Genomic DNA, 14,062 nt, shown 5'->3' with positions numbered 1-14,062 from the left:
TCCTAGTTCACTTTTATCCTCTCTCAGCTCTCTCTAAAGCATGTATGTGAACATAAGCTGATACGACCTCACGAAGCACCTTCATGCTTTAAAGAACAATAAGGAAATAAAAACACTCACTGTGATTACAGCATAGGCATATTTTGTCATTACCCAATTCTGTTGTGGACATACACACATACACATACATCAAGGTTCTATTTTGGCTGTTACTAAGAACAGAAGCCAGGGCTCTTCTATCCATTCTACTTACCAATCCTTTCAAGAGCAGACAGGCCACCAGTCCCCTTAGGCAAGCTCTCCTGCCACCTTCCTCTCTGCAGTAGCTTCCATGAGGTTCTCTGGTATTTCAAATGCTAAGTCATTCTGCTAAGCTTTGCAGAGCCTTGGGCACTGCCCAGTACCTGCTCCTTGAATTCTTTCCCACCATTCTCAATTCCTGTCATGTTTGAGAAACTACACTGATTTGGTCATTACTTTTTCTCTGGTCATTCACTTACCTACGCAGATCAGTTTAGGCCAAAAATAGTCACTCTGGTTTGTTTGGATTGGCTGTTGCATTAAATAACCAGATAATGGCTTAACTTCAATTTTGTGTTGTGTTTAATATAACCTTGAAACAGATTAAAATTCCCTAACAACTAAAACCTTCTGTTTTGTGCTTTTACAAATACTGTGTTGGTTGTTGTCTTATCTCCTAACATCCATATTTTTATCTTTAAATATCTTTTCTCCCTAAAAGGAACCAGATCTCCTTGGAGAAATGGCTGCTTTCATGTCTGGGGCAGGAAATGTACCAGATAAGCCTGGAACAAAATAACAAAGAGTGGGAAGAGAGTATATAGGAAACAAGACTGACAGGAGTTGGTAATTGTTGAAACTGGGTGTTGGGTACATAGGAGTTCTTTATAGTATTCTAGTTCTGTAATTTTTTTTCTGTAAATTTAAGGGATGCTAAAAATAATTGCTATTTAAAAAAAATGGAACAGTAATAGTATGCACATGGTAAAACAAGTTTCCTTTTAATAATGCAGAAAGATATACAGTGGAAATTGAGTCTCTCTCCCACCCAGAGCCTCTACCCGCCTCTCAGGGTGATCTTAGTAACCATTACTGAAGCACTCTCAATGAAGTTTCTATGAATATATTAACAGAAACACTAGCACCTACGCATATATATTGTTCTTTTTAAACCACAAACGGTAGCAAGTCTTTTTTAAGATTTTATTTATTTGTTTGACAGAGAGAGATCACAAGTAGGCAGAGAGGCAGGCAGAGAGAGAGAGAGGAGGACTGCTGAGCAGAGAGCCCGATGCGGGACTCGATCCAGGACCCTGAGATCATAACCTGAGCTGAAGGCAGCGGCTTAACCCACTGAGCCACCCAGGCGCCCACGGTAGCAAGTTTTAAAATAGTCTTAATACAGCAAGTAAGTCAGTCTACATAGTACAATCAGGCAGATTTTTATGCTTTTACCTATCAGGCTTCTTTCAAGCTTCTTTGTCAAATCAAGAGATAAAATTCATATTCATCTTCCTCAAGATTTCTAGAAAAAGGATGGCTACGGCAGGACCAAACATGTTGCTGTCCCAATCGTTAACACAGCTTTGAAGTTTAGGTTTGTTTTGGCGACATTCATATTACCTTGAAAAACGTGTGTTTAAAAATATCATTTTCTCCTACGTATTGGACTTGAAAGACGTGGCAGAAGAGAGGATCGACACAAGAACCGTCATAACCTCATAACCTCCCTCATAACCTTCCACACAAGAATCCTCACAACCTCTGGGAGGACGGCAACAAGCCTAACCAACCGCTGTGATGAACTCAGCACTTCCTCCCTTCACCTGACGAAGGGCACCTGGCACACGTGCTTTCTGTATCTCAACGCAAGACGGCTTTTGGAGCGGATGATGCCTGAAGAAGGCCAAGAGGTTCCTCCGGAGAGTCGGCAAGGTGGCTGTGCTACTGGCTTCTTACACTAACCGGATGCCGGGAGGTTCGAGAAGTGCAGAAAAAACGAGCGACACGTCTGCCCCTGGAGCGTCCATGTGACTATCATTTAACCGGGAGGGGCATTACAGGTACGAAGCGAAGGGACCTAGATCACCGGATCTTGTACAAAATCCAAAACGCACGCGACTTCGCAATAGAAAACTGGGAACGCAGAGACACGCGCGCCGACCGCGGGACCCGGGCATTGCCCCGCCGCCCCCTCCGGTTACGCGGGGTGCTTGGGCTGGAGCAGGGAACGCCAAAGAGCCGGGCCCCGGGCGAAGGCGGCAGCTCGGCCGCGCTGCCTCCCAGCTGCTGGTCCCCGAGAGCCCCAGGCGTTAGTGGGACCGGCACTTGGCGAACTGGGAACCCGCGGCCAGCCCGCCCCCGGGGACCTCAGCTTTTTCAGGCTGTTCTGAGGCCGGAGGGACTAAGATGGTGTCCCCTGAGGTTCCTTCCTGAGGAATTCGCCCCGACAGCCCCCTGTCCCAGACAAGAACTAAGCAGGCGTGGCCAGAAGTTTCGAGTTCCAAGAGGCAAGGTACACCCAAGACCGCGCGGGATCAGATTAATGCTTGAGAAGAGAACGCAGAAAGCGCGAGGAGGCGGGGCTGGCGCTGGGTCACCATCTCGCGACGTCTCAGTGACGTCGCACAGCAAGCGCGTGTTCTACTCTTTCACCTTCAGTCAGCCTCCCTAGTATGCGAGCCTACCCCTTTAAGCGAATGACGGACAGTTATTTCAGCCTATCAACTTCCTGGTCAACATCCAATCAGATTTAAACTTCTTTCAGCCGCCCGAGGAGTTGGAAGAACGGGTCGAGAAAGGGAGCGCTTTCTCTCTCGCGAGAACGCTGTAAGCGGGCCTCTCAGAAAAAACGCCAGAACAGATGGCCCGACTTCCCAAATAGTGAGTTAAAGGACGGAGTCCCAAACCAATGAAAGGAATGAGGAGGTGGGATCACTGCTTTTACCGCGCTAGAAGTACCGTTACAGGGCAGACTTTTTGTCCAATCAACACCTTCAGAGTTTGGGTCAGGTGACCCTAGAGTGCGAGGGGCGGAGCCACGGCCTGGCGCGAGGAACCGTTAAGATGGACAACAAATATAACCAATGAAGTACTCAGACTAAAGCGTTGGGAACCCAATAACAGTGGTTGGGCGGGCGCCTTTCCGGAGCGCGGGGAGATGTAAAGACAGACAAATCGTCTTCCCAATGAGACTGTAGAAGAGAGGAGCTAATTGACCAATGAGGAGTGCGGGGCGGGATCCTTTGCCGCGGCGGAGTCCAAGATGGCGGCGTGCGGTTCCGCTGTGTGAAACGAGCGCGGGCCGGCGGGTTAATCATCTCCGCGGAGACGACCTCCGACGACCCGCAACAATGAAGGGAAAAGAGCGCTCTCCAGTCAAGACCAAACGCTCCCGTGGAGGTGAGGACTCGACTTCCCGCGGGGAGCGGAGCAAGAAGTTAGGGGGCTCTGGTGGCAGCAATGGGAGTAGCAGCGGAAAGACCGACAGCGGCGGCGGGTCGCGGCGCAGCCTTCATCTGGACAAGTCCAGCAGCCGAGGTGGCAGCCGCGAGTATGACACTGGCGGGGGCAGCTCCAGTAGCCGCTTGCATAGTTACAGCTCCCCAAGCACCAAAAATTCCTCGGGCGGGGGCGAGTCTCGCAGCAGCTCCCGGGGTGGAGGCGGGGAGTCACGTTCCTCTGGGGCCGCCTCCTCAGCTCCTGGCGGCGGGGACGGCGGGGAATACAAGACATTGAAGATCAGCGAGTTGGGGTCCCAGCTGAGTGACGAAGCGGTGGAGGACGGACTGTTTCACGAGTTCAAACGCTTCGGTGATGTAAGTGTCAAAATCAGTCATCTCTCGGGTTCTGGCAGCGGGGATGAGCGAGTAGCTTTTGTGAACTTCCGGCGGCCAGAGGACGCGCGGGCGGCCAAGCATGCCCGAGGCCGCCTAGTGCTCTATGACCGGCCCCTGAAGATAGAAGCTGTGTATGTGAGCCGGCGCCGCAGCCGCTCGCCTTTAGACAAAGATACTTATCCTCCGTCAGCCAGCGTGGTCGGGGCCTCGGTAGGTGGACACCGGCATCCCCCTGGAGGAGGTGGAGGCCAGAGATCACTTTCCCCTGGTGGCGCAGCCTTGGGATACAGAGACTACCGGTTGCAGCAGTTGGCTCTTGGCCGTCTGCCCCCACCACCCCCGCCACCATTGCCCCGTGAGCTGGAGAGAGAGCGAGACTACCCATTCTATGAGAGAGTGCGCCCCGCATACAGTCTTGAGCCAAGGGTGGGAGCTGGAGCAGGTGCTGCTCCTTTCCGAGAAGTAGATGAGATCTCTCCCGAGGATGATCAGCGAGCTAACCGGACGCTTTTCTTGGGCAACCTAGACATCACTGTGACAGAGAGTGATCTAAGAAGGGCTTTTGACCGCTTTGGAGTCATCACTGAGGTAGACATCAAGAGGCCTTCTCGGGGCCAGACCAGTACCTATGGCTTTCTCAAATTTGAGAACCTAGACATGTCTCACCGGGCCAAACTGGCAATGTCTGGCAAAATTATTATTCGGAATCCTATCAAAATTGGTTATGGTAAAGCTACACCCACCACCCGCCTCTGGGTAGGTGGTCTGGGACCTTGGGTGCCTCTCGCTGCCCTGGCACGAGAGTTTGACCGATTTGGCACCATTCGCACTATAGACTACCGCAAAGGTGATAGTTGGGCATATATCCAATATGAAAGCCTCGATGCAGCTCATGCTGCCTGGACCCATATGCGTGGCTTCCCACTTGGTGGCCCAGATCGTCGCCTTAGAGTAGACTTTGCAGATACGGAACATCGTTACCAGCAGCAATATCTGCAGCCTCTGCCCTTAACTCATTATGAATTGGTGACAGATGCTTTTGGACATCGAGCACCTGACCCTTTGAGGGGTGCTCGGGATAGGACACCACCCTTACTATACAGAGATCGTGACAGAGATCTTTATCCTGACTCTGACTGGGTGCCACCCCCACCCCCAGTCCGTGAACGCAGCACTCGGACTGCAGCTACTGCTGTGCCTGCTTATGAGCCACTGGATAGCCTGGATCGCAGGCGAGATGGCTGGTCTTTGGACCGGGACAGAGGCGAGCGAGATCTTCCCAGCAGCAGAGACCAGCCTAGGAAGCGAAGGCCGCCTGAGGAGAGTGGGGGCCGGCACCTGGATAGGTCTCCTGAGAGTGACCGTCCCCGAAAACGTCACTGTGCTCTTTCTCCCGACCGCAGCCCAGAATTGAGCAGTAGCCGGGATCGCTACAACAGTGACAATGATCGATCTTCCCGTCTTCTTATCTTGGAAAGGCCCTCTCCAGTCAGAGACAGACGAGGTAGTTTGGAGAAGAGCCAGGGTGACAAGCGAGACCGTAAAAACTCTGCATCAGCTGAACGGGATAGGAAGCACCGGACAGCGGCTCCCATTGAGGGAAAAAGCCCTCTGAAAAAAGAAGACCGGTCTGATGGGAGTGCACCCAGCACCAGCACTGTTTCCTCAAAGCTAAAGTCCCCCTCCCAGAAACAGGATGGTGGGACAGCCCCAACAGCTGCAGCCTCTCCCAAACTCTGTTTGGCCTGGCAGGGCATGCTTCTGTTGAAGAACAGCAACTTTCCTTCCAACATGCATCTGTTGCAGGGTGACCTCCAAGTGGCTAGTAGTCTTCTTGTGGAGGGCGCAACGGGAGGCAAAGTAGCCCAGCTCAAGATCACTCAGCGTCTTCGTTTGGACCAGCCCAAGTTGGATGAAGTAACTCGACGCATCAAAGTGGCAGGGCCCAATGGTTATGCCATTCTTCTGGCTGTGCCTGGAAGTTCTGACAGCAGGTCCTCCTCTTCCTCAGCCACATCAGACACTGCCACCTCTACTCAGAGGCCACTTAGGAACCTTGTGTCCTATTTAAAGCAAAAGCAGGCCGCTGGGGTGATAAGCCTCCCTGTGGGGGGCAACAAAGACAAGGAAAACACCGGGGTCCTACATGCTTTCCCACCCTGTGAGTTCTCCCAGCAGTTCCTGGATTCCCCTGCCAAGGCACTGGCCAAATCTGAAGAAGATTACCTGGTCATGATCATTGTCCGTGGTGCGTCCTAAAGTCCATGTGTAACTTGTATTTACTACTTTGACATGGTTCCTGTTTTGTGATGTGTAATGGGATACAGCATCAGATGAAATTTCCTTTTGAATTAGTTTTAGTTGTAGCTTTTTCTTTTTTATATTTTTATAAACCTTTAAAATAGAAGTCAGGACAGTTTAGCTATTATTTTAAGTGAAAGGGATGCCCTGAGCAGGCAGATGAATTTATTTTAATTAGGAGTTCCTACTCTTTTATGAGTAACTTTTCTCCTCTTTTTTTCTTCAGTTTTTTTTTTCCCCCTTTTGTAACCTTGAGCTTAAAAAAAAAAAAATCCTCAGAGTTACAAACCCAAAATTTTCTTGAAAAGTCGGGATTTGGAGAAGAGCCCACTGACTTTTAAAGATAATATTACACCTAAAAGTGGGTTGATTGGTATGTAGGTAAATAATTCCTGTACCAGAAATGTTATTTGTGTGGCTGAAATTTGATCAGGAATCTTAAAAGTACAAGCTGATAAACTGTATAGCAATGTAATTATTTTAATCAGGTATTTGAGTATTTCCCTTAAAGTACATGGTTTATTCCCAGAGTTTGCTTTAACATACACATTTTTATCATTAGTTCCTAAGTTCTGTATCCCGTATATGCACTTTTGGTTTGTAGCTGTAACTGTTCAGAAAAAAATTGAGGAGTAGGTTACAAACCATCTATGTCTTATGCTAGTATGCAAGAAGTGAGTAGGTGTTTTTAAAATCAGAATTCTTTGGTTAGTTATTGGTGTGTGGTGGTGTTTTTACTGACTTTCAGAGAGGTATAGCAGGTACAGGTCTAATTTAATTGTGCATATTTCAAAACTTAAGTGTTTTTCATCAAAGATGAGTTTTTTTATATCCATGCAAATTTCTGATTTCAATAATAGAAAGAAGAGTTGTCTGCAGGCTCATAAGTCAGCTTTTGTTCTAGTGGGCATTAATCAGCCATATCTGGATTGCAGAAATTTTTAAAGTCATCGTGAAATGCCTTTGACATGCTCTTTTTAAATTTTGCCTGTATTTTTATTTTCATATATAAACAGTAGCGATGACATTACATTATTGAAAATGTTGAATATCTTTGAAATTTTGTGTTTAATATTTTCACGGGTGTCCAGCCACAGAGAACTGAAATGTCAGTGTAGGAAAACCACTTTTTATTGTTTTATTTCCCAAACACCTGAAATTAATATAGAATAATTTAACCTACCCTCACAGTTTTTTTCAGAGCTGAAGGTTATATCAATTTCTGGTTCTTAACAAGGGCTTTTGCTGCATAACAGTAATGGATGATTTTCTTTTTTTGTCTTGTTTCTTTGATCTGTCCCCTTGTCCTCACTCCTAGTTTCTCAGGTCATTAGTAAGTATATTTTCCCCGCCTTGATACATATATGCTGAGGACTTTAGCTAAGGCCCTTGATATTTAATTATGATTAGAAACTCTAGGACCTTTTGGATCATGGTCATGTTTCTATTCTGTGAAAATGACTTATAGAAAGCCTGGCAGAACTCAACTGTTTTCTTTCTGTTATCAAAGCTGGTAGTTTTGAAATAGCACCAATAATAACCCAGGGAAATGTCATGTAATTTTTTTATTTTCCGTTATGACAGGTGTCTAATGCGTGTCAGCATGAAATCCTCATCACTGCTGTGTCATCCTTTTGGTTTTCACTATGCATTTATAAATTTCTTTTTAAGTTGGGAGGTCTTTGTGGGTTTTTTTTTTTGTTTGTTTGTTTGTTTTGTTTTTAAACTGGAAAAACTAGCTATTTTGACAGAAGGAAGGTACTAGGCAATGAGCACAAAGGTCCTTGGTGTCCCTGTAGGAAAAATATCTGAAATCCTACAAGTAAGACTTGCTGCTTTTTGTTTTTAAAAAGCTGTGCTTAGCACACTAATATGGAGGAGATACTTAGAAACTAACGCAAGTTTGCAGTCTGTGCATACATGGGGTCAAAGTACAGTTTGGCTAGATACATTTTTCCAGTTTAAATCTCACTAACCATTAACTTTTGAATATCTTTTGATAAGAAGGCTGGACAGATGATTTTGCTCTTTTAGAGAGTGAAGTTCATAACATTTAATTTTACTCTAATCCAAAATGTGGTTTTTCCCATTTTTCTTTTTATCTCTCTTTTTTTTTTTTTTTCTTTTTTAAGTTGATGTGACAACTTACCGAAGAGTACTGTGGTTTTTGCTCCATGTTTGTTTATTTGAATCTTTATCTGACATGGCGGCTTTTGTTAGATCTGGGCAATTTGTGCTTCTATGGTTTTGAAACAATGGCTTGATATCATTTCTAAATGTATGTATTAGAAATAACTAATTATGTTTAGTTTGGTGCTTACCTACAGAGTGCCATCATTCAGATGAATTTCTTATTTGTGTTGCCCATTCTGTTGTGCCAGTTCATAATACTGTTAAACTATTTAAGCCTTCAGGATGGAATGAAAGCGAGAGTCTAAAGCTATCTGGTTCTAATTCTCATTAGCCAGAATTTCATAATCTCAATATTGGATGTTCTTTGCAACAACCACTTGTTTCTTTTACTTAAAAAAAAACAAAAAACAAAACTCGTTTAGCTCAATTGATTTTTCTGGAACTCTGTTGAAATGAATGCAAAGAAAATTGCAGTATATCATTTAATGACTTATTAAGTATTACTTTGAAGAACATCAAACTAATTAAGACTTAGATCACAACTTCAAAGTTTATGGAAAATTAAACAATCATTCAGCTCCTAGCCAGTTTTTTAAAGATTATTTTGTTGGTTGTAACTGGGATTCCTGTAAAGCGTTTTCTACACAAAAATTTAAATTCCTGGTTTAACATGTATACTTGGACTCTGTAGATTGAGTTTTCCCTTTAAGAATTACATCTTAAAATGTTCATCCTCTGACTGGCATAAGCTTTTGTCACATTTTGAAGGTAACATACTCTGGCCCTTAATTCAGTTAGATCATTTGAGATACAGTGGGAAAAGTGAGGTGTGTAAGTGTTGCTTTCAGAGTCAAACACTGTTTCGGTTTATTTAAAAATTTTATGAGCAGGTTTTCACTGACAGTATTTGTCTTGTTTTTTTACAATTTGAAATCCACGTTCTTTAGACCATGAAATTGCTCGTTATGCAGGTATAGCTTGAACTGCGGTTTGGGTCCATATAGGAACCATTCACCAAAAACTCTGGTAACAGAATCAGGACATCCTCTTGAGAAGAGGGCCTTAATGACCTTTTATGTGAAAAGTTTTGGAGAGAATTTTTTTTCTGTCTCTGCTATGGTGTTTGGTTTTGAGATGGCGGTTAGGTATGAGAACAAGAGAAGTGGAGCTGACCCTGTTAACGTGCTGGTTATAATGATGTCTCTAAAGGGAGAAAATTATTTCAGGTAACCACAGTGAACTGTCTAGCTAAATAAAGAAGGTTTCTTTGTTTGATTTAAATAGTTGAAAAGTAAAAGTCCTAAAATGTTCTTTGGCTGTTTAGCAATTGTTCGTATGAATTTTCTTAAAAGAATAGCTGCTGTCTTTGGTAACACAGATGAAGGTGGATTTTTAAGTGGCTTCATATCTTGACCCCTTTTTACAAAGGAGTAGTTCTGGATTGTTCCATTTAAATTATGGAATGAAAACAGAGGGGTAAAAGTTTGACTAAATTCCACCTTTTTTTAGTTTAGTTTTTTAAGTTATATTTAGGATATATTGATCATAAATTGATTATAAATGTCCTTTCTTCTGAATTTTTTTGACATGTTTTACTCAGTTACATGAGTATAAAGGATATTTTCAGTCCCATGGTCTTTGCTTAATTGCAGTCCTTAAAAAAATCCACCCTGTTGTTCTACTTGTTACTTGTCTATTCATACAGTAAATTCATTCAAGGTATGTGCCAGTGGGTATTATTGGTGCTTTTTGAAGTCAAGCTGGACTATCCAGGAAGGTCTTGTTAATGTTATGTTCATCTATAATGGCATAGGGGAAATATATATATTTTTAATATTGTAAACATTTGTACTGAATAACCTTTTTTTCCCCCCCTGCAAGCAAAACTGGTGAACTGCGGATTGAAGATATGGAATTCAAAGCTCTAATGGACCTTTTTGAAGAGAAGTTGTGGCTTATGTGGAGTTTACATGGGCCTCTTGATGGAAGAAAGCTAATCTGTTTAGTATTTGTGCATTTTACTAAAATGGCAGCTTAAAGTTGTGTATCTGCTATTGTGATGCCAATGCCGGTGTTTTAAGTGGAAAAAAAATGACCTCTTGCTTTGTGCTGTGTACACAAGATTTCTGGAAAAGTAAAGAAAAACCCTTTTTATGGCTCACACAGCTTAAAAGTAGCTGTCACTCAAACGTGCGCTCACAGTTGAGCTGCTTTTGTTTTATTCTAAATAAATTGTTTCTTTTGAGGAAAATGTTTTTCTGCCTGGAAGTGAATTGACGGCAAACCTTTGACCCCTTTGTTTGCAGCCGAGGGGGTTCTTGCTGCTGCTCAGATCTTGTATGTCTTGAGCAAGAAGCAGGGAGACCATCATGTTGACTATCACGGTGTGTCAATTCTGAAGGATCACTAGTGTTACTGTGACCCCCTTTGTTTGCAGCGAAGGGGATCTTTGGCCTCTCAGTCCTCAACTTGATGAGGAAATGGTGCTGTTTGCTGGCACACAAGAAGCCGGGGCAAGCACCGTAAGCCTCAACACAGTGCACGAGTCGGGGGCTTTGCTGGTTTGAAGAGCCGGAGTTGCTGAAATTTAAGTTTTGATTTATTTTGTTCACCCGTCACGTTTGGCCTTAGTTTCATTTTTAATTTGAAGAGAAGTTTGAAATTGCTTTATCTTGCACTTAACATTTGCACCAAATTGCCAAAAGAAGGAGAAATGCTCCGTTTGCTTTTTAAATGTTAATGATGATGTTAATAAAGCCTTTCCTGACACATTTGAGGAGCTCCTCCGTCTCCAGGGGCTTCTTACCAGAGTTATGCAGTGATGGGTTTAGTTCTGAATGGATGAAGAGTTCCTGAGAGCTAGCGTGTGTAATTAGAACCGTTACTGTGGTATCTGTGCCTTATTTGACCTGTGGTTCCACATGCCTCGGATGTGCATGCACCGTGACGGTTTCGTAGGTACGAACGCACACTCAGGCCCGGTCACTTCGGTTGGTAGTACAGAGTGTGAGGAAAAAAATGGAGGCGTCCCTAAGGAGGAGAAAGTGTTTGCCTTTAGTTCCTGCGTTATCCTGTACAGGGGCTCCTGAGCTTTGGAAGCTGTTCCCAGTACAGGAGAACAACTCCCCTGTTTGCAGCAGGAGACTTCAGTGCACAGTGACAACGCTGGAGTTCAAGAGGAAGCCAGCAGTGCTGCACCATTGGCTTCAGACACCACTGTTGTTTGCCAGTTTTAAACTTACCTAGTTGCAGACGAAGACCACCTTGAAATGCAGGCTTGTTGGGCTTGTTTTGAATTTTAACCTCGGATGGAAGAGCCCTAGTGCTGTCTGTCTCCATGCGGGATGATGCTTACTTAGGCAACAGGTGATTATCAACAAAGGATGGCGCGGTTATACTCTGCAAGGTGGTGTTCCAGTGGCAAACAGCTGTATAAACTCTTGTAAACAGGTAAGAGGGTTTTTAGAGGTCAAAAATGCATTTGGTTAACAGGGTGAGGGCTTTTACTGGTGGGGATATTGTTTCTCTGATTGGAAGTCTTGAGGCACTCTGCTGCTATCACTAGCTTCCTCTCCTTACCAAAGTGTGTTTGTAAAATTCTGGGCCAGAACTTCTGTTGTACTTGGTGTTTATATGTATGTAATTTTTTTTAATTTATCGTGTGAGAAAGATTTTGTATCGTGGGAGCCAAAAGTGTTAAAATCCTGGTCATGGATTTGGGACTTAACAGCCTGGTGTCCTGTAAAGTTTGGACATTTTCCATTAACCCTAGCTTCACCCTCTGTGGTGATTTAATGGTACTGGAAGAACTTAATACTGTAAAATGTTGCCATTACAAACACTGATTCTAAACCTCTGGGTTAGTATATAGCACCAGAAAAAAAAAAAAAAAGTACTATCATGCTGGGAATGATAGTTTAGCCAAAATGGTTAGTTTTGGCTTGCAAAGAGATTGAATTATGGAAATAGGCAACTACAGTTTTGGGAAGTGAATCGGCAGTGTTAACGAGAAATCTAGCTTTTGTCTGCTCTTACCATTTTTGTTGTGCCTTTAGTCCTACCAGCCTTCTGAGCCCTTCCAATTCACTGCCCACCCCCATCCCGCCCCGCCAATTAATATCTGGTATGAGGCTTTGGCAACTTGATATAAGCACGGTTTTTTTAGTGTATGATAAAACTAGGTTTCCTTTATTTTAAGTAGCGTTGAAATGTTGAATGTTTCTTTTTCACAAAATTCTGGTTTTTCATCTCTTTCGAAAGGGGAAAAGGTGAAGTGCAGTTGTGTGTTTTTGCCTTTCAGTTTGTCATTGTGTGATTTACAAGCTTTTAAAACCTCTGCTTATGAGTTGGCTGTCATCTAAAACTGCTAGATGATCTCACCTACATTTTCTTCAGATGTTTTTTTTTTTTTTTTTTTTTTTTTTTTAAAGATTTTATTTATTTATTTGACAGAGAGAAATTACAAGTACACTGAGAGGCAGGCAGAGAGAGAGAGAAGGAAGCAGGCTCCCTGCTGAGCAGAGAGCCCGATGCGGGACTCGATCCCAGGACCCTGAGATCATGACCTGAGCCGAAGGCAGCGGCTTAACCCACTGAGCCACCCAGGCGCCCCTCTTCAGATGTTTTATACCTGTTGGAAATGTCAATTTCCAATGTATTTTCTTTCTCTGGCTAGTCCACACTGAAAGCCCATTAAGTAGTTTTTCCAGCTAGTAAGCAAGTATTTTAAATCACTATAATGATTTAAGGAAGATTATGTGACACTGCGTGTTTCTGCATGTTTGGTATTTTTCTAAGATCTCGGGTTTCATCTCAAGAACAAGAAGAAAAGTTTGTGAATAGAACATTTATTTGTATACGAAAGCATATCATGCAAAATGGTAGGGTACACAGCATGGCAATCTTTGGAAACTGTTCATGAAATCATTTTATTTATAGCTATACCATGAGGGAAAAATTATTAATTGGGTTGAGTGTTAGATCTAGAGTTTTCTGGTTTTATAAGTTGGGACCTGCCTTTGTGAATTCTTTGTGTGGTTTCTCAGTATCTTTCATATGGTCTAAATATAGGATTCTACTATAAAGGAAATTATTTCAAGAAAACCTCTGAATTGACTTGGGCTTATTTTGAAAAGCCTGGCTGTGGTATTAAAATGAAAATAGGGAGTACCTGGATTTTAGTAATACAACTTAGAGTCTGTGAATTGCCACTTCTGTAGCTTAAGTCACATTCTGGTTTACAAGCTGTTTATCTGAGGCAGTAAATTTAGTGCTTATGGCTGGTTGCAGCATCTGTTTTTCTTTTTACAACAGGTTATCTGATTATGGCTTATCTGACCACCACTTACATCTCCCTCTGGTTCCCTAAGCAATTTATTGAATGACAGAATTCCTTCAAACCTCAGACAAGATTGTCCTTAGCAGCCAAGGAGAGATTTTGACCTTTAGGTCAAATTACTTAACATGCTTCTACTCAAATGCCGTAACATTAAGCTCTCAGGTAGAGTTGCTGTATAATCATTTGTATGCTGACTGTATCTTAAGAAGTAAGGTGCTGAGCATATAGATGGAAAGTATCAAATAGGCTTTACCCGTGTCAGCAACTTATACTAGGTCATTGGGGACACTAGATATAAACAAGTAAATGGTTAAATGTCAGGGGGAAAATTCATAGTTTAAGACTGTTGTAAGAGATGTCACAGGCCGGTTTTTGATTAATTGCTAACGAATTTTTACAGGTGATATGGGTCTATGAGTATATGAACTTA

The 14,062-nt window shown here is 43.3% G+C and overlaps 1 protein-coding gene across 1 annotated transcript; it reads left to right on the top strand.

The window, feature by feature from the left end:
* The first annotated feature begins 1,810 nt into the window (after positions 1 to 1,810).
* On the top strand, positions 1,811 to 10,545 carry RBM15 (RNA binding motif protein 15). The gene is made up of 2 exons (XM_013044456.2): positions 1,811 to 6,108; positions 10,176 to 10,545. The coding sequence occupies exons 1-2, from the start codon at positions 3,243 to 3,245 to the stop codon at positions 10,220 to 10,222; spliced, it is 2,913 nt and encodes a 970-aa protein (XP_012899910.1). The 5' UTR covers positions 1,811 to 3,242; the 3' UTR covers positions 10,223 to 10,545.
* The last annotated feature ends 3,517 nt before the right edge of the window (positions 10,546 to 14,062 follow it).

Source organism: Mustela putorius, unplaced genomic scaffold (assembly GCF_011764305.1).
Source record: "Mustela putorius furo isolate JIRA1106 unplaced genomic scaffold, ASM1176430v1.1 tig00000585_pilon_pilon_pilon, whole genome shotgun sequence".
Lineage (NCBI taxonomy): Eukaryota > Metazoa > Chordata > Mammalia > Carnivora > Mustelidae > Mustela > Mustela putorius.
This window is presented reverse-complemented; position numbering and strand designations above follow the sequence as displayed.